This window comes from Amblyomma maculatum, chromosome 9, assembly GCF_055883805.1.
Source record: "Amblyomma maculatum isolate TAMU_Amacu chromosome 9, ASM5588380v1, whole genome shotgun sequence".
NCBI classification, from domain to species: domain Eukaryota; kingdom Metazoa; phylum Arthropoda; class Arachnida; order Ixodida; family Ixodidae; genus Amblyomma; species Amblyomma maculatum.
The window spans coordinates 30,430,712-30,450,245 of record NC_139352.1 but is presented as its reverse complement, the minus strand read 5'-3'; the positions used below and the strand labels follow the sequence as shown (position 1 = coordinate 30,450,245).

Genomic DNA, 19,534 nt, shown 5'->3' with positions numbered 1-19,534 from the left:
GCTCAACGCAAGGAAAAGCATCACTCTTGGTCGCTTTCTAAACTGTATCGTTTGTGCGCTTTTGTCCACTTGCTCAATTTCTTTTATGTATTTTCCTGGTGTGATTATTTGAGGATCCTATGGCAAATTGTAGTCAGACTGGTAGGATTGGTAACCACCTTGACCGTTTAGTGTGATTTGGTGTGATTTCCTGTGTAATCTGAAATGCATTTGGTAGACTGAACACTGAATAAGCTTCATTTTCAAGGGTTGTTATGTTGGAATATATGTATCGTGTAATGACAAACATTCTTGTAGCAATTAAGAACTTCTGAGCATTCTTTTCAGCGGCATTGCTACCGCTTTAGTACATATGTGCTCAGGTCTCGAGCTGTGTATCAAGACCTGTGAAGAGAACGTTCTGAACTTCTTCTTTACAAGAGTGTTCTTTGTCATTACAACTGCTTCAGAAGAATATAGCCGTCTTATCTAGTTTCTTACTTTCTTTTTTTGCTGCTTCTGCAGTGGAGCATGAAAATTCCAATTGTTCTGTCATTTGGTAACTTCCTGATACAGTTATCAAATGTGTGACTTGTTTTCCAGCTGGCTTGGACACCGTTTCTGGCTGCATTCAGTGTTGGGCTGCAGGACTGCGATGATCCGGAGATTGCGGCGCTGTGCTTGGACGGAATTCGCTGTGCCATCCGCATTGCGTGCATCTTTCACATGACTGTGAGTGAGCTCGGGCCTGGTGTGCTTTTTGCATGTTGCCGAAACAAGCCTGGCTCCTCAGGAGAGGCGAGGCAGTTTGAGCCTATTTAAGCGCCTCTTTTTCGTGTGTTCATTTTTTTAATGATTTGAAATCGCACATGTTCAATTCGACACTGGCGTGTATGTGCAGGTTGCTTGCTGTATTTTGAGAGAAAAAGGTTTGAGCGTAGTGTAACTGAACAACACCTGTTCTTGAAACCTTATACCCAACGCAAATACTGGTTTCTGAACAAAATGCATTTTTGAAGCAAAGGCTTAACTACGCTGTGTCAGCCCAAGTCAACCTGACCGGCTGCTTGACCTTAAACACGCTAGGGTCACTGCGTGGCTATATAGCTTACCCATGGTACTATCTATGGCACACCAGCACTTGACCTTCGACCTTCACCTTTGACAGCAAATACAGCATCGCATGTTCCCTCATGTAGTTGACGGCATCCTCGACTCCATAGTCTCGCCAATTTAATCGCTGCAAAGTTATGTCTGCCCATGTCTAAACCTCAGCATAACCAGAGCAGAACCAAGCAAAGCCACGCTTTCGTTTCGCCTTACTACCGTATTACTCACATATAGGTCGACCCCTATACACTAGGCTCACCGAGGAATAAAAAAAAAAATTATTCGATTATAAGTCGACTTGTATTTTTTTAAAAACCGAGAAACATACACAACAAACCTTTATTCATAATGAACTTGGCCACTAAATTTCGCTAGTCGCTGTCAGAAGAAGCTACATCATCATCGGAACTGCTTTCCTCTTGGGATGCTTCACAGGTGATCTCGGCATCCCGAATGATGTCGTCCTCGCTGCCGTCGAGTGCATTCGAAATGCAGCATTTTTTTAATGCTGTCCTGATTATCTCCGCTGGAATGTCTTCCCACGCATCTTTGACCCATGTCGCCGCTTCACTGAGCGAGGCCTTCTTGTGACGTCCCGTTGGTGTCATGGCTGCACTGTCATTCGCTAGCCACTCCTTGTAGTATTTGGAGACGCGGTCTTTAAAAGGTTTATTGACGGCGACATCCAGCGGCATCCAACGACCTCCTCTATAAATTGGCTTTGGTACCTATTTAAATGTACACTGCTTCATAAGGTGTCTACCACATGATAAGACCACAAAAATGAGCAAAAGAGCGATGCGGGTGCACACTGCAATTCGCTGTTATTTTCGACCACGAGGTCACCCAGCACTGCTCTATTGTCGGGTCGCCAGCATGGCCGTCTCAAATGCAGTTGGCAGCATTCAAAGTCGTTTCGAACGCTTTTATTAGACTTGCCAATGCTATTTTTTGTGTGTGTATTTACTGCAAGCATACATAATTATAGTACCAGTGTAGCCGGCGCTGCTTAAACGGCGAGCGCCCTTTGTCTCGCTACTGTTGCTCGGTTTGGTCACGAATATAGGTCGATTGCTAATTATAGATTACATTTCTGACAAAAAAAGGTCTACCTATATGCGAATAAATATGGTAGGTAGGTTTACCAGGGTTAAACCTCAACCATCTTTTACTTCCATTGTGGTTGCGAGAGTGGGTACACTTTTTTATCCAGCCTCTATATTTTAGAGTGGCTGAATAGGGGCCACATGTTTCTTATCTTGATTTAGTGCCATCGTTTCGTCGTCTGCCTTTTGCCCCCATGCAGCTGGAGCGGAATGCATACGTACAAGCGCTGGCACGCTTCACGCTGCTGACGGCCAACTCGCCCATCACGGAGATGAAGACCAAGAACATCGACACCATCAAGACACTCATCACGGTGGCGCACATGGACGGCAACTACCTGGGCAAGTCGTGGCTGGACATCCTGCGCTGCATCTCCCAGCTGGAGCTGGCCCAGCTCATCGGCACGGGGGTCAAGCCACGCTACCTCGGTGGCTCCGGCTCCGGATCGGCTCAGTCTGCAGGTGGTGGCGCCCACGGGGCCCTCCAGGACAGCGTGCTCGATCCCATGGAGTGTGAGTTTCCGTCTTATCAAACAGTGCTGGGCAACACAGTAACCGGACTTGGCAAAAGGCGGAAAGTTGGGCCTTTTGGCAATCAACGAACGAGTGTTGAGATGCTTTGAAGGCTAGCGGTCTAAGCGTCGCGAAACGAACTGCCCATTCAAAGACACTACAGCAGATTGAAAAAGCAGACAAGTGTGCTGCTTTGTCTGCTTCTCTGTCCTGTTGTGTGCATTTCAGCTGTTTTACAGTGAAACATTACAGAAAAAACATGGATGTAGTTGTGCAGCATGCTCAAACGCACTACAGTCAAACCTTAATATAATGAAATCAATCAAATCCGCAGTTTACGTTGTAAAATCTAAATTTCATCAGATAAAAATTTATTACCTGGCATATATTTCAACACCATTCCCAGAGAGAGACTTGAATACAGTCGAACCTGGATATATCAAACCCGGATATATCAAATTTCAGTTATATCGAACTCACGGAATATCCCCTTGAAAATCCCATGTAAATGTATAGGAAAGCCGCGTCATATATCGAACTCAATTTCACCGGTCGTTCGATATATCGAACTCCGCACCACGCACTGGAAAGTGTGCCTTTCCCAAAGAGGATCGCATCACCCTCGGCCGTTTGCTGCGTGACGTTTTCAAACCGCGCGCGGAAGTAATGAGAGGGGACAGTTCGACTAGGGCAGCGCCGCGCCCATTCCCTAAAGGCGCGCGCATTTGCGGTTATCGTTTCCCGCGCGCCAGCACGTGACGTTTGCAAGCCATATGCTTGAATGAACCAGAGAGAACCGGTGGGAACGAGTGGAGAAAAACGCGACAGAGCGAAGCGCAAGAGTGTGCCTATTCTTTTGCCGAGCTATCTCTCTCCTTTCTCTTTCCCGGCCTTCGTTCGCAGTAGCACGCGCTACGCATGCGCCAAGCCAGCTCAGCCCGTTTTCAGGCAGAACGTCGGACGCTTTCCCCAGCGTGTGTTGCGAACCCGGCTATGGCGCCTGCGGAAGTTAACAAGCGGCAAATCTATATATTTTTGTTTTCCGAGAGTCGTCTATTTTTATCGTTGTGCTGTACGCACGGCGTAGCGTAAGATATGGCGTTACGAGGTGGCTTTTTTTCTTTCTTCTTTTTTTTTGCGGGTCGTTTATTCTTGCATGTATGAATTAACGAAAGCACGCGGTCAGCTGCGAGCATGACACCGGCTTTTAGCATTTTTTGCTTCGGACAGCATTTGCAGCTACTGTATCATGCTTTCCAATATTTTGTGGCAGTGGACTATGCCCGCTCTAAGTGCCACGGCGTGATAAATCGAACCAGGCTTGTGCAATCAAGTCTTCACGGGCAGTCTGCCAAGTACGCTCCCCTCCGCTGCAGGAGCTATAAAAAGATAAACACATCATGTTATCGCTGCGCAGCATCTTGGCACGCTGCCAAGAAATGAGCTGTGGATGAGAGGACGAAATGAAACCGAGTGCCACATGCAAGCGTTTTAAAACGCTGGCGATTTCTGCTGTGGCGACACTGACTGCCACGGTGGCTGGAACGGGCAGAGGGACGCAGTTCCAACAAGTTGGAAATTTTTTGCTCTGTCGCTGTGGCTGGTCGCTTAGATCGCTTAATCGCTTGCATGTGAGCGAACTGGCCTTAATGCTTTTTTTTTTTTTCAAAATTCTCGAGTGCAAAAGTGAAGGGTGGGTTCATTATGCGAGTGAGTTGATTACGCGACAAATGCGGTATCGTTTTTTTCGCATCATAAGTGCTGTCCCAAGCTGATTTTTGTATATCGAATTATTGATATATCGAACTATTCGTGATCCCCTTCGAGTTCGATATATCCGGGTTCGACAGCATTGGTGAAATTAGAGGTTACGTGAGTGATGGATGCAAAGCGCCCCCAGTATAGTTTTCGTTTCACCATCATCGGTGCAAGCCAACCCAATCGCCTAAGGGCGTTCTGCCGCTGCTATGGCCTCATAACATCTGGGAGTCGGAAAAATTAAGGCTGATGGTGGCGAGCCATGCTGGCTTTCCCATCTTGGTTTCTCAGTGTCAGCGACTAAAAATTGCTTCATTATACTGAAGCTAAAAATACGTGGTTTTCTATGGGCACGAAGTTGCAAAAACCGAAATACGTTGTTCCATCAAGGATTTCGTTACATTGAGGTTTGTTACTTCGAGGTATGAACATGCTGTTTTCTGCTCTATTTTGTCAACTCTGAACTTCCACATAATAATATGGGATTGACATATAAGTCGATCGTTAATGTTTGGACTGAAAAGACAGATATGCCAGCCATGGCTCTTGGTGCGAGGGAAATTTTTTTATTAGCATTCTAATGCAGAGGTGGCTTTGCATGTAGGCTGACAGGGCGATTTTGAGATGTTTTGTGTGGATAAAGCAGGATACGAGTACATCAGTGCTCCCCATCCATAGCCGTTATGAACAAGGCAATATCATACCTAGGGTGGTTAAAGTTATGCAGAGCCATCGCCACTACAGCATTTCCTTGCAGTCTGAGTTGCTTCAGGGCGTTTGCTTTTAAGTCGGGACAAAAACAAACCTTAATCGAACATATATATGCCACCTTTTTGCAATTTCTGGCTACTCTGAATAAGAGAAATGAAATAAGAGAGAAAAAAAGGAAGCCTTATGGCTTACGCTTCAGAGCTTCTTTTGAGTACTGCACTTCATCATTCCCTGTAGGCATCATAAAATGGTGGTGTCATGTTAGTGTGCCCTGCTTTTAATATTATTACCAAATTGTTTACCGATTCTCGTGTTGCCTTTTATCTAGGTTGAATTTTGAGGCTCCACATGAAACACTCCACTGTAAGTGCAGTGTGCAAAATTTTTTGCAAGAATATGTGCTTATGTGTATGCCACAGCTCTGCCATTTTTCGACGCGTGTCAGGATTTAGGCTCACTCTTCTGTGTCAAATCCACCTCGTTAATTGTCTGCCTATGTGTTCTGGGATGATCTTTTTCTTTCTTTTTTCGTGCCAGTATTCATGTCAAAGCACTGAAAATTGTTTCAAAGGCTCTGGAGTTAGATGTTTTATCTCAGACGGGGTTCTCTCTTCTGTTGGTGCCCTAGTGACGCGTCCCGGACTGCCCATGGACCAAAAGCAGATGGCGATGCTTCAGGAATCCATGGGGGAGACCAGCTCTCAGAGTGTGGTCGTGGCTGTGGACCGCATCTTTACGGGTTCCACTCGGTTGGATGGCAACGCCATCGTGGACTTTGTTCGGGCTCTCTGCCAGGTGAGAGTGCTTGCCGTGTTGACCCGGCTTCATCTAATACAGTGAGCTCTTTCTAAAGTTACCACACCATGAATGAGTAAATTTCTTTTTCCTTCTAACTTTTTCTTTGTTTCACGATAGTGTTACAAAGGTCCCGTTCACAAGAAAATTTGAAATCAGCTCTGGGAAAGATAAGTAACGGGCGTGGAGCTGGCAGGCAGTACAGAAAAGCTCGTTAATTTGAACTTCGCGGGACCGGGGGAAAAGTTAGAATTATTCGATCTTTGAATTATCGAATGGCCTCGAAAAAACTCACAAGAACCATTTGCGTCATGGCAAATGTATGATGTTTACTCGCGTAATAAACCCACTCGCACAATGTACCCACCCACTCCATATGTTTACCCACAAATATGAAAAAAAAAAAAAATGACGTCAGTTATGCTCTTCCCCCTTTTCGCGCCATCACGGTCCACAGCGCATCCTTGGTAGTGCGCCAAGATGCTGCGCAGCGATAACATCACAGTGTGTTTACCGGAGTGTTTACCTTTCGAACTTGGCTGAGTGCCAGAGTTTGTACAGTTGTGCAAGCCTCGTTTTCAGTATGTTAGCTTTATCATGCCATGGGCGATTGGAGCAGGTGCACCTACTGGAACGTGCGACAGCTGCAAAGGCCTTTTGAAGCGAACAATACTAAAAGCCGGTGTTATGATCGCGACTGAGCACATGCTCTCGTTGACTGATGTATGGAAGGATGGGTGACTCTCGCTGCAAAAGAAAAGTTTTTCCCATGTAACACGTAGCGCCCGTCCGAAGTCATAGCCTTTCATGGGCATTGTCTGAGACCGCACCGACAGCAATTACCGTATTTACTCGCATAATGATCGCACTTTTTTTTTTTAAATACTGGCGCAAATTTCGGGGTGCGATCATTACGCGGGGTAAATTTTCCACAAAAAATTTTTGAGCACCGAAAACGCAAACAAGTTGCAGGTCAGACGTCTTAGAACATATATCTCGATTACAACCAAAAATAAAAGCTGAGTAAGGCTTACCTTCGCAATAAACACGCACATTAAGCATCACATGGAGTGCACAATGCCCATTTATTTTTTTTCGTCAGTACTCTAATCAAAGTCTGAATCCTCGCCATCCTCGCTTTCAATGCTGCACGACTCATCAGAAACGGCAGTGTCGTCGCTGGGAGCATCTTCACAATACAGTTGAATCCCGCCACAACGAATACCGCCACAACGAAATTTCCGCGACAACGAATAATTTTTTATTCCCCGCGAGTATCCTATAAGAATTAATGGCCTAAATTTCTCTGCACAACGAACCATTTTTGCAGAGCGTTTCCGCTTCAACGAAATTTTCGCGTTCAAAATCGAAACCGAAACTAGTTTTATTGGCGAGAAGTCCAAGTCAAATCCAAAGCCACATTAAGCATGAAATCACGTGATTGCAGTTCCGCCATTTTGGCTTTGTGTCGTGGTCGCGTTGTTCACTCGCTGCCTTTCTCTTCGACAACGACGAGTTTTCATCCGCAGGACACGATGGCAACGCAAGTGAAAAAACGCAAAACTATTTCCCTTGAGCAAAAAGCTCAAATAATCGCCCAAGCAGAAAGCGGAAGGAAGAAAGCGGCAATTGCTGAAGACTTCGGAATTCCTGCAAGTTCGCTGTCAACGATTCTAGGCAATAAGGACAGCGTGAGAATGGCACTTGCTTCAGGCACATCCTCGAAGCACAAAAAGGTGACGCGGCCCCTCCATGAAGAGTTGGACAAAGCAGTGCATGCGTGGTTTGTGGAAGCACGAGCCAGCAACGTCCCCCTGTCCGGAAGCATCGTCCAGCAGAAAGCCTTGAACTATGCATGCCTACTTGGCATTGATGATTTTAAAGCCAGCATTGGCTGGCTAAACCGTTTCAAGGCCCGCCATAACATCGTTGGAAAAGTGTTGTGCGGCGAGTCAATGTCAGCAGACGTGGACGGAGCAGCTGCTTGGAAGGCGAGTAACATGGCTGGAATTTTAAGCAACTTCGCGCCTGCAGACATTTACAACGCCGACGAGACCGGGCTATTCTACGAGATGTTGCCGGCTAGGACGCTCGACTTCAAGGGGCAGCGCTGTCACGGCGGCAAACACAGCAAAAAACGCATCACAGTGCTGCTTTGCACAAACATGGATGGCTCGGACAAGCGTCCGCCGTTAGTCATAGCAAAAGTGCCAAGCCGCGCTGTTTTAAGGGAACTCGTAGCCTACCTGTGCAGTACAAGGCGAACAACAAGTCATGGATGACCCGCGCTATTTTCACCGAGTGGATGATGGCATTCGACCGCGACATGAAGCGGCAGGGCCGTAAAGTTTGCTTGCTTTTGGACAATTGTTCAGCGCATCACTCCGACGAAGTCAAGCTCACTAACACGGAGCTGAGGTTTTTCCCTCCCAATTGCACGTCTGTCTTACAGCCTCTCGATCAGGGCGTGATTCTTAGCCTGAAGCGCGCTTACCGCGGGAGGTTAATTCAGCGGCTGATTTTTAACACTGAAACCGGCCGAGACACGAAGGTGGACTTGTACGTGGCACTGCAGATTATGTCTGCTGCCTGGAGCACACTGGGGCGCTCAGTAATTGTGAACTGTTTCAGGCACGCCGGATTTGCCGAAGGTCGACCCGTACACTCTGCTGGCCTAACACCAGGCGTTACAGACGACGACGAAGAGGCGTCACCGGCTCCGGGGATCGCGGCCGCCTGGAAAACGCTGGGAGAAATAGGAATCGTGCCGCCTAATCTCGAGCTCGACGAATACATCGGCGCTGACGCTTGTGCTGTTGTTCACGAAGATGTGAGTGATGAGCAGATCATAAAAGCTGCCCGGAATGATAAGGACTCTTCCGATGAAGAAGACGACGACGTACAGGAAGCGCCGGCTGCGGCAACCGCCGTACAGGTGATGGACGCTTTTGATGTCATCAGGAATTTCGTTGCTGTCCGAGACGACGATGTTGCAATGGGTTTGCTGACCGAGTGCGAAAATCGCGTGACGGCGTTGCTCGCCGTGAAGCGTAAGCAAACCAAGCTTACAGATTTTTGGCATTAAACGCCTTTGCTGCTGCTTGGGCAATTCTTTCTGCGTTTCACGTCAAATTTTTGCGATAACGAAGTTCCGCGAGAACGAATTTTTTTTCGTGCACCGTGAATTTCGTTATAGCGGGATTCAACTGTACCACAGGAAGTCATCTTCCGTTCTGTCCAAAGCGTTAGATATGCCTGTCTTCTTAAAACTCTTAGCCACTACCTCGTCGGGGATACTGCTCCACGCTTCTGTGATCCACGAGCACAGCATCTCCACGGATGGCCTTCTAATCTTTCCGCTCGGCGTCAAATCATGCTGGCCCATCGCCATCCACTCCGCGTAAAGTCGTCGAACGTTGTCCTTGAACGATTTGTTCAAAGACACGTCGAGAGGCTGCAGCAGCGAAGTCAGGCCGCCAGGAATGACTGCAATGTCCGTGCGCAGCTCTTTCAGCTTGGCACGCACGCTGTCCACAAGGTGACCCCTAAAACTGTCCAAAACCAGAAGCAAGGGAAGCAGAAATGCTCCTGGTCTTCTTCCCCAAGCAGTCTTGATCCAGTCGACCATCAGGTCTGCAGTCATCCACCCTTTCATCTGTGCACGTATATGGATGCCACGGGGAAAGTTTCCCTTCGGAATAGTCTTCCGTTTGAAGATCACGTATGGTGGCAGCTTCCGCCCGTCGGCTGTCACAGCAAGCATGACTGTGCATCGCTGTTTTTCTGCGCCAGACGTCTTCACGAGGACGCTCCGAGCACCCTTCTCGTTCACAGTTGTATTCCGGGGCATGTCGAACGTCAGTGGAGTTTGATCGGCGTTTCCAATTTGCGACATGAGGTAACCGCATTTTTCGCGAAGCCTAGTGACGAAGTGATGGAAGTCTATCACTTTGCTTTCATACGCGGCTGGGAGCCGCTCGCACAACGACGTCCGCCGCCTCAGGGAAAGTCCATTCCGTCGCATAAAGCGAGTCGTCCAACCGGAGCTAGCGTGGAAATCCTTTGCGGCGATTCCCAGCTTCCTGGCAGTTGTGCGCGCCTGCGTCTGTATCATTTCTAATGACACTGCACAATCATCCTTGCGCAGGTCCCTCACGTATTCTAGGACCGCCTCCTCAACACGAGGGAACTTGCCCGTTTTGGGTCCACGGAAAGCCCGCCGTGTCTTGTTCGTAGCCATCAGCTTCTCGCGCTGCTGCTTCCAATAGCGTATCCTCATTTCGTCCACGCCGAAATGCCTACCAGCAGCGCGGTTGCCATGCTCCAGTGCATAGTCGACAGCCTTGAGCTTGAACGCGGCGGTGTAACTGGCATACCGCCCCATGGTGAAATGGCGTAAACTCGCACAAAAACACAAAGCACGCTACGACGCTGCCGAATTGCAAAATGGCGAACGCCGCAAAGCTTGGAATCATGAGAACTCCAACGTTACTAGACTAGGTTGGGAACTCGTCGGAATGCATTCGCTGCGGGATGACTGCAGATCAACCACCAGGCGGCTCCATGTTCGGGGTGCGATCATTACGCGGGGAATTTAAAAAATGGAATTTTGACCTCAAAATTCAGGGGTGCGATCATTACGTGAGTGCGATCATTATGCGAGTAAATACGGTATCAATATTTCCGAATTAACAGGACTCGAATAAATGAGTATTTTGTTGCAAGTTTCAGAAGTTGCGTGGAAGAGAGTATGGAGCCGCCGCTGCGGCCTCCAATCCCTACCCATGGTGCATGTGCAATTTAGGCTTTACCCACTCTTCCATGGTTTTATCTGGTTTTATGTTTGTCCCCTTTTTGTATGTGTGCAGGTTCTAATTATGCCACTCTTTCGCGGATGTGTCTTTTTTTTTTTATTTTTTGGTCCCATGATGTATGCCAAGTGACCCAGACGTGGCGGCACGTAGTTGGAAATATCTATAGCAGAACCGACTCGTGTTTGCATTAACGGCCGTTTTTGTACACAGATTTCTATGGAGCTTTGGTTCAAATTAACGACCTTTCACTGTAGTTGGCTGCTGACATGTCCGTGCACTGACTGGACGCAGGGTTGCCTGAACATATGTTGCCGACTCAGGTCTCTCCTTTTATATGGGAGGGTGGTACCAGAATAAGCCTGTTAAGATTTGTAGTTACGTTACCCCTATGCCACGCAGGCACGTTCATACGGCTGGGTTAAAGCGAGGCCTTTTATGTGGATTGGCACGCTTTCCTGTCATACTCTTAAAGTTGGCAGTTAAGTGTCCCTGATTTTTTTTTATTTTTATGCTGCTGAAAAAAAAAAAAAAAAAGAAGGTTGCCTCAAAACAAACCTTCTTTTGCTGCCACAGCAGATAAAAATAAGAACCCAAGCAAGGGTGATGGAATTTCAGTAGCAATTTGGGATGCTGAGAAAGAATGTGCACATTGTCCGAATCGGACTTATAGGTCTTCCTTCTATGCCTAATTATGTTTTTTTTAAACGCACGAAATAAACGCAGGTCTCCCTGGAAGAGCTAGCCAACCCGTCGCACCCACGCATGTTCAGCCTGCAGAAAATCGTGGAGATCTCGTACTACAACATGGGCCGCATTCGACTGCAGTGGTCGCGCATCTGGGAGGTGCTGGGTGAGCACTTCAACCGCGTAGGCTGCTCACCCTCCGAGGACGTGGCTTTCTTTGCGCTGGACTCGCTGCGCCAGCTCTCGATGAAGTTCATCGAGAAGGGCGAGTTCCCCAATTTCCGCTTCCAGAAGGACTTCCTGCGCCCCTTTGAGCACATCGTGAAGCGCAACCGGTCGCCCACAATCCGCGACATGGTCGTTCGCTGCGTTGCCCAGATGGTCAACTCGCAGGTAAGTGCTCTGGGCCACTCTCTCTGGGCTTCACATGTGGGTGTTAGCCATTTTCTTCTAATACACGCTAGAGTAAACTTGTTGTGGTGGCTCAGTGGTTAAGATGGCCTACTACTGTGCCAGAGTACCCTGGTTCGATCCCGATCCCGGCGACCATGTATCCATTGTAGTGAAACACAAACACGCCTGTGTGCTGTGGGATGTTAATGCATGTCAAGGGCCACCAGGCAGTTGAAATTACTCCATTACGCACTTTCACTACCACCTTCATTCCTTCCCTTATAGCACAGTTTAGGAGTCCACAGAAAGTGTTACAGATACAGTGTCATTCCTTTCCTATAAGCCAGTTTAATTTAGGTTAGGAAGGAGAGGCATCTGTAAAGAGATCTCCGGATGGTCGAAACTATTCCCTAGTCCTCCACTAAGGCACCTCTTTCTTCTTTCACTCCCACCTTCCTTCTCTTTTCTTAGAGAGGTTCAGGTGTCCACAGAGAAAGTGTGACAGATACTGCGCCCTTCCTTTCTTAAAAACCAATTCACGTTTTTTTTTTTTTTTTTTTTTTTTTTTTACTTAAAGAGTACACTTAGAATTTGTGTTTCAAATGTGAAGCATGTCCTAAATTTCAAAATTCAAACAGGTCATTCAGTTGCTGTGGTTTTCCTTTTTGTCTTCAGCTTTTTCTGTTGCATCAGATGAAACTATAGGCTGTTTAGTTTCTGTGTTGAAGGTTAATTGTTGTTCCTCCCCCTTGCAGGCAGCAAACATCAAGTCCGGCTGGAAGAACATTTTCAGTGTGTTCCATATCGCGGCATCAGATCGGGATGAAGGCATTGTGGAACTTGCCTTCCAGACGACGGGTCGCATTGTCACGCAGACCTATGGCCAGCACTTTCTGGCTCTCGTCGACTCTTTTCAGGTCAGTTTGTGTGTTCATGACTGGTGGAAGTTGTGTACTGGGAAGCGGTAGTAGGTGCTGTGCTATTTGTGTGGTGTTTACTTTAGGTGAAAGGGAGTTTGTTTTCTGCTTTTGCTTTCCAGCTTAGTGGCAAAATATGCCTTTCAGCACAAGCCACAGTATAGTGCTGCTAATATGTATCTGTGCGCATATCATGAAAGCTGTTATGCTAAACTCTTAATATAACTACCTCTATCATATCGCTTATTCAAAAGAGAAACACTTATCACCAACCAAATTATTTATTATAACCCGATGTTTCGGGACCAATTCGGTCCCTTCCTCAGGGGCGACTAAAGTTTGAGGCCCGCAGTAGCAGGCAGCGGCCTCCACTTCCCCTTTCTCAACACGTGGCAAGTCCAATTGTGTATGCGGAGGGTAGTTTCCCCGGTTTCTTGTTCACTGCTGCAGCTGTCAGCTGGATGAGCCATGACTCGACGTGACGTCTTTTGAAAGGGTTGTTCTCCACATCAAGTATGCTCACCTCCTCAAAGGTGATTTTGTGGTCAGCGCGTTCGCAGTGCTCGACGAGGAGGTTGCTTTCAGAGTTCAATTGCGGATGTCATGACGTTGCGTTAGCAGCAAACGCTTTTTGAAGCAAATGATGCTAAAAGCAAGCGTCATGATCGTGGCTGACCGCATGCTTTCGTTGACTGCTGACGTGTGGAAAAATGGAAGATCCTGTTTAAAATTTAAAAAAAAAAAAAGAAAGACAAAGGACCTTTTGTCCGCGTAACCCGTAGCGCCCGTCCAAAGTTATAGCCTTTCATGAGCATTGGCTGGGACCGCGGCAATAGAGCTTATCTGTATTTACAAATTAACAAGGCTCGAATTAAATAGTATTTAGTTGCGAGTTTCGGAGGTTGCATGGAAGAGAGCAGGCTGCTGCGGACGCCAACCCCCTCCCTTCGGCGCTGCCGGCTGCTACGCCAGTCATGGCGCCATTTAGACTTTACCCACTCTTCCATGGTTTTACTTGGTTTCATCTTCTGTCTCCGTTTTGGACTTGCGCAGGCCTCTTGCATATGCTGCTCTTACGTGGAGTTTTTTTTTTTTTTTTTTTCCCCACTTGCTGTGCGCCAAGTCGCTCAGATGCTGCGGCGCGATGTTCGAATTATCCGTAGCAGAACCGACTCGCGTTCGATTTAACAGGCTTTTAATCGATCTCTATGGAGTTCGGCCGGACCATATGAAAATTCGAATTAACGAGCTTTCACTGTACTGGGAATGTACTGAAAGAAAATACACTTGCTTGGTCATGGCAACAGTGACCACCACTGCACTTCAATGCAACGAACTGCTGTGCCCTTTTTGAGCTCTGATATTTCCCTGCTGAGAATCGTACATGAATGCTGCTTTTTGTAAGGAGACTTCTGCCATAAGATGCTTTTTCAGAAGTTTGAATTGTACAGGAGCTCTCTCATAGTGCCATCTTCCAAGTTTCGATTTTTTGTCAAGGTCTATCCTTACAATGGCTTGTGTTCCTTTGTGAATACTAGAGACAGCAAAGTCTTGCTGATAGAAGTATTTTAGCTGCATTTGCTCTGGGGCATAGTTAAAGGGCAAATCTGGTAGTTTGTTAAGCATTTTCAGTTCATAATCAAATCATATTCTTTGGAGTACCCTCTCTTCAGTTCCAAAACAGTTGTTCGAAATAAGTAGTAAAAGTGTTTTAGGGGAGCAAAAACCAGAAAGCTGTTGGCAAAATTGCTGAATCAATGATGGTACAATAGACTGTCCAATGATGCCATGGCTACCTTAATAAAATCTATATATTGTTACGGGAAATAATAGCAGTACGGCAGTTGTCCACACCACTGAGGATGATCACAGCACAGCACTCGCACAGCACAGCACTCGTCTGCGTCTTCTTCTTCTGGGAGTCTGTCGCACTTCTTTTTCGTCAGCACGGCCAGCGAATACCGCTCAGTAACAATATGCACAGTACATAATATCGGAATAAAGATTAGCAGATTGGCAACCGTTGTCAACAGCCTAGGTCATTATTTGCCTGAAATCATCAAAACCAACCTCAAAATTTGTCCTTCAGCAATGGCCGAGGGAATATCGACGACCAGCGACGTCACACCGAAATATTGAACACTGAAATCTCTCCTGTCGAAGCCACATGGTAGGAAATCTCAAAATTCATTTCCGCTGCGTAAAAACACCATCTGACTGTGAAATCTGGCACTATGGACCGGAAAATTTTGGAAAATCTGCCACAAAAATTTCAATGAAATCTGAAGGGTAGAAAAAATCACACGCAGAAAAAAAAAAAAAAAAAGAAAATGTAGGCGGGCTGAGTTTGGTGGATCGGATAAATGTTTGTGAAAAGCTTTACACAGTGCACCTTGCTGCCCTCATGTCGTACAGGACGCGGTGAAGTGCCTGTCTGAGTTTGCGTGCAATGCGTGCTTCCCCGACACATCAATGGAGTCCATCCGGCTGATTCGGCACTGTGCTAAGTACGTGGCGGAGCAGCCGCGGACCTTCCGCGACCACAACATGGAGGATCAGACGGTGCCGGAGGAGGACCGAGTCTGGGTGCGAGGCTGGTTCCCCATCCTTTTCGAGCTTTCCTGCATCGTCAACAGGTGGGCCGCGCATCCCTCCAAACTATGTTGAAGCTGTGGATGTAGACCATTTGTTGAGTGTGTTATTTGTAGTGGCACTGTTTCGACCACTGCATTCTGTCTACTCTCATTGTTAGGTGTTTAGATAAGTATGGCATTTGCAAGAACAGAGGCTTAGCCAACTGTGGACATGTACAGCAAAAAGTTCCCAGCTTCTTTTGCGTGATCTTAATTTTTTTTTAACCTGATTCTTATCTTTATGTATCACTAGACTTAGTATTGTTGAAATGTTACAAATGCTTGGATAAAATCCTTTGCTACGTAGACCTACACAAGCCTTTTGAGCTAGCGCACTGCAATGAAATCTATTTTTGAACAATGAGAAATCGGTCATTATTGGCTGCATGATTATTAGTGTGACCGAAAAAAAGAAACTAAAACATTACTTTTTTTAAACAGTGTTCCACATCATAGGTACCATATGCTGCTACATTTATTTATTTTATTTATTTATTTATTTATTTGATACTGCCAACTGCCTCTTGGCAGTCCAAGCCGGAGTGAGTAAGTACAAAAAATACAAGTCAAAGTGGGCACTACAAATCAAGGTAAACAAGAATGTGAGTGACAAGAAAACATAAGGAAATGGCTCGCAATACAGATTATTACGTGGGCAAAAGCAGCTTATTCAAAATTACAAAAAAGAACATTAAAAAGAACACGCACGCACGCACGCGCGCGCGCGCACACACACACACACACACACACACACACACACACACACACACACACACACACACACACACACACACACACTCTGCAAACTGAAAAAACAGGAGACCGGATACTCTAAAATTATCGTACTTCATTGCAAAGAGTGCACGGCAGACGCAAAGGATTCGACCGAGGTCATACTGGCGACTTCTTGCGGTAGGGCATTCCAGGAAGAACAGTTCGAGGGAAGAACAAGAAGCGATAAGCGCTAGTCTTAGCCTGTGGCATCACAATTGTTTTGCTGTGCTTGCCTCTTGTTTCTGTTCTCTTATTAAAATTTATGTCGGAATCCATTTTTGTTTGTTTATTGACTGTATTAAACAAAGTTTGTAGGCGATGTAGTCTGCGCCGAAATTCTAATGTTGGGGGGCCGGACCGTGCTCTGAGTTCAGTGACCGAGGCTCTTCTACTGTAAGTATTATAAATAAATCTAAGGGCTTTCTTTTGCACGTTTTCAATGTTATTGATGGCAGTTTTTGTGTGGGGATCCCACACAACATCGGCATAATCCAGTGATTTCTTACATCGCCTGGTGGAACCGTGCAGGTGTAAGCTGGACATTAGGACACGGGCGTTGACGGTCATGTTCGAAGTGGTCAAGACATACGGCTCGTCGTTCCGGCCTCACTGGTGGCAGGACCTGTTCCAGATCATCTTCCGCATCTTCGACAACATGAAGCTGCCCGAGAGGCACAACGAGGTGAGAGAAGTAGGCACGTGCGAGCACTCGACAATTTCGAATATATTTGGTCAGACACCGAAGTGTTCAAGGTTTGATTGGATCCAAATGTTTGGTGTTCGAAACTGTGAAGTAATGTATTCACCTTATCAAGCAAGTGATGTTTGTGGAACAAAAGCTTCACGTGGCTCTATGGGCACTTCCTAGGCATATGCAATGCATGCCTTCATGCCTACCTTCGAGTCCTTACATTGAGAGAGTGTTCAGTGGTCTCCACGAACACTCTGATTGATGGCTCCATGAGGTAACAGTGCAAAATTAACAACGACAACTTTGAAAAGCATCTGCTGTTGAAAATTAACAATATGTAAAAAGATTTCAAGAAAGCGGCACTGGTTCATTTCAGTTTGAGTGAGTTTGTATTGGCAATAAAGTTTAAAAAAACGTAAATGCTGTAGTAATCAATTCAATTATACTTGTCTGTAATTATTCACTTGCTTTTCTGGGGCTGTAATTGACCACTATAATCAGTTAAATTGCACACGGAATAGGTTACTTATTTTCTATGATGCATACATGTTTCATCAGTAATAAATTTAGAAATCTCTGTACTGTACATAGTGTTCTTGCCAGGATGTGAGCCTACTTTATTGATTCCAAGCGCTTCAGTCACAAAGGTCACATCCTTCCTTAAGCATAGGAGCAACAGATCTGAGAGCATATCTTAAAATCAGCTCTGCATTATAGGTCATTGTCCACTGTCAAATCAAGCCAAGCTATAGGATTACCTAGCTGATGTCAGCATTGTTACTAAAAAATATTCTGTTCATAACTTTAATGACCCACATTCAGTTTGGTGCAGGCGTTTTCATTTTGGAAAGCAGTAGAAAATGGAAAGCAGACAATATAGTTCCGGCCAAAGTATTTACTTCACAAAGTCACGTGCGTGTGCATTCACAGTGTACGCAATGTCATTGTGCATTATGAAGCTTATGTTGTAGATAAGAAAGATGTGATGTGTGAGACACTCTGTCGGTGACAAGAAAAGAAGTTGGGTAACTGGAAACTCGTGATGGCAAGATGTAACAGCAGGAACTTTTCCTCGCTTTCTCATTGTTTTTGGTTCGATCGTGGTTCTCCTTCTGTGCTTTCTTGTTCTCTTCTTCTTTCTTTTGGTTTTATTCTTCTTCCAAATGAGGAATACGAAGATGCAATAGAACCTTCAGTAGCTAATTATCGCTGTGTTCGTGTGCATGCATGTGTCTGTGTGTTCTGTTTCTGGTGGTTCTTCTCCGCTGACATGTCGTGCCCTTGCACAGAAGGCGGAGTGGATGACAACGACGTGCAACCACGCCCTGTATGCCATCGTGGACGTGTTCACCCAGTATTACGACGTCCTGGGCAACCTGCTGCTGGACGAACTCTTTGTGCAGCTGCACTGGTGCGTGCAACAAGGTAAGAGTGATTCTCGATAAGATTAGCGGGTGTATTCAAGATCAAGGCCGTCGTAACAGCTGGTTCGGGCTCGGCTATGAACGTCTGTTTTCTCTCTCTCTCTTCGTTCATAACGCAGTGCTCCACATTTCTGGAATAGGTCATCCAATTGCAGCCCTGCTTGTTCGGTGGTAGTGTGGGTTCGTGTGCAGTGTGGCATTGCTTCTATCGGTGTCCCTGGGATTTTTTTGTTCGTAAACTCTGGCACCCTATTTTTTTTCGTGTGTAGAAGGACTGGAAGAAATGATGGTAAAGCTGAAATGGGGCCGACTGCACATTTGCCTAGGCATGTCAGCGCTTCACTTTTGGCATGGTGTAAAGATGGCAATGTCGTTGTGTGGCTTCTTCTCTTGGAACCTGGCGTGTAGGCGATCAGTTTAACCTGCGACATATTCGATTGTGAGGTATTGATGGGGAATCAATTGTGCATCGATACCGTATTGATTTTAAAGACTAAAGCATGACACTTTGCCCGTGTAATTCTGAGCAACCAAAAAAGAAAAAACTTCTTCAGTGTTTCCTGTGTTCAGAAATGTCAACCCGTACCAGAAACATTGAATTTGTGTGCATTTTGCGCTGAAGCGGGTGGTAAGGTCTACCCAGGCATTGCTTATTTTCTGGGGTTTGCCCTGAAACACAACTTAAAGTCGTACTTGCCAGTTCTCCCATGTCACTTTGACTGGACTTTCCGATCCTACTAGCGTTGCCCTATATCATGAAAAATTCTGTCTCTGCACGAAAGTAGTTTTTTGTGAAAAACGCACCGCGGAATGTGCAGTCTGATCATGGTCGCAAGCATCACCGTCAACGACTGTACCAACATCATTGGCTACCCAAGCGTTGCTTATTTTCTGGGGTTTACCCTGAAACACAACTAGAAATCGTACTTGCCAGTTCTCCCAGACATTGAATGCACCCACGTCATTGGCACGATTAAAAAAATCTGTCGCAATGGTAGGTTTTCCCAGGTTGACAGACATGTGAAACTCTCCTTTTTGCTCGTTCTTTTGTGAGGTGCTAATCGTTAGTGCATTTTTGTGTTATGTCAAAAGCCTAAGCTCCGCAGTGTAGCCTTATGAGCTTAAAGAATGTTCCGAGAGGTGTTTAGTCCTATAATCACCGAGGCATACTTCTGTGGGCTTGTGATTTTGTCTTCGATTGTTTGAATTTGGAGTGGCTTTGTACCCGAGTA

General features: G+C 46.2%; 1 protein-coding gene across 2 annotated transcripts in view; it reads left to right on the top strand.

Moving 5' to 3' along the window:
• Sec71 (ADP ribosylation factor guanine nucleotide exchange factor Sec71) overlaps positions 1 to 19,534 on the top strand; it is a 65,686-nt gene that overhangs the window by 27,167 nt on the left and 18,985 nt on the right. The window contains exons 15-22 of one of the 2 annotated variants that reach the window (XM_084578496.1): positions 583 to 711; positions 2,396 to 2,708; positions 5,806 to 5,972; positions 11,510 to 11,863; positions 12,619 to 12,780; positions 15,196 to 15,416; positions 16,716 to 16,869; positions 18,171 to 18,303. In XM_084578496.1, the coding sequence (XP_084434622.1) occupies positions 583 to 711; positions 2,396 to 2,708; positions 5,806 to 5,972; positions 11,510 to 11,863; positions 12,619 to 12,780; positions 15,196 to 15,416; positions 16,716 to 16,869; positions 18,171 to 18,303 (1,633 nt within the window). Of the gene's footprint in view, positions 1 to 582; positions 712 to 2,395; positions 2,709 to 5,805; positions 5,973 to 11,509; positions 11,864 to 12,618; positions 12,781 to 15,195; positions 15,417 to 16,715; positions 16,870 to 18,167; positions 18,304 to 19,534 lie in introns of both variants that reach the window. The other variant, XM_084578495.1, reaches the window with a different exon arrangement.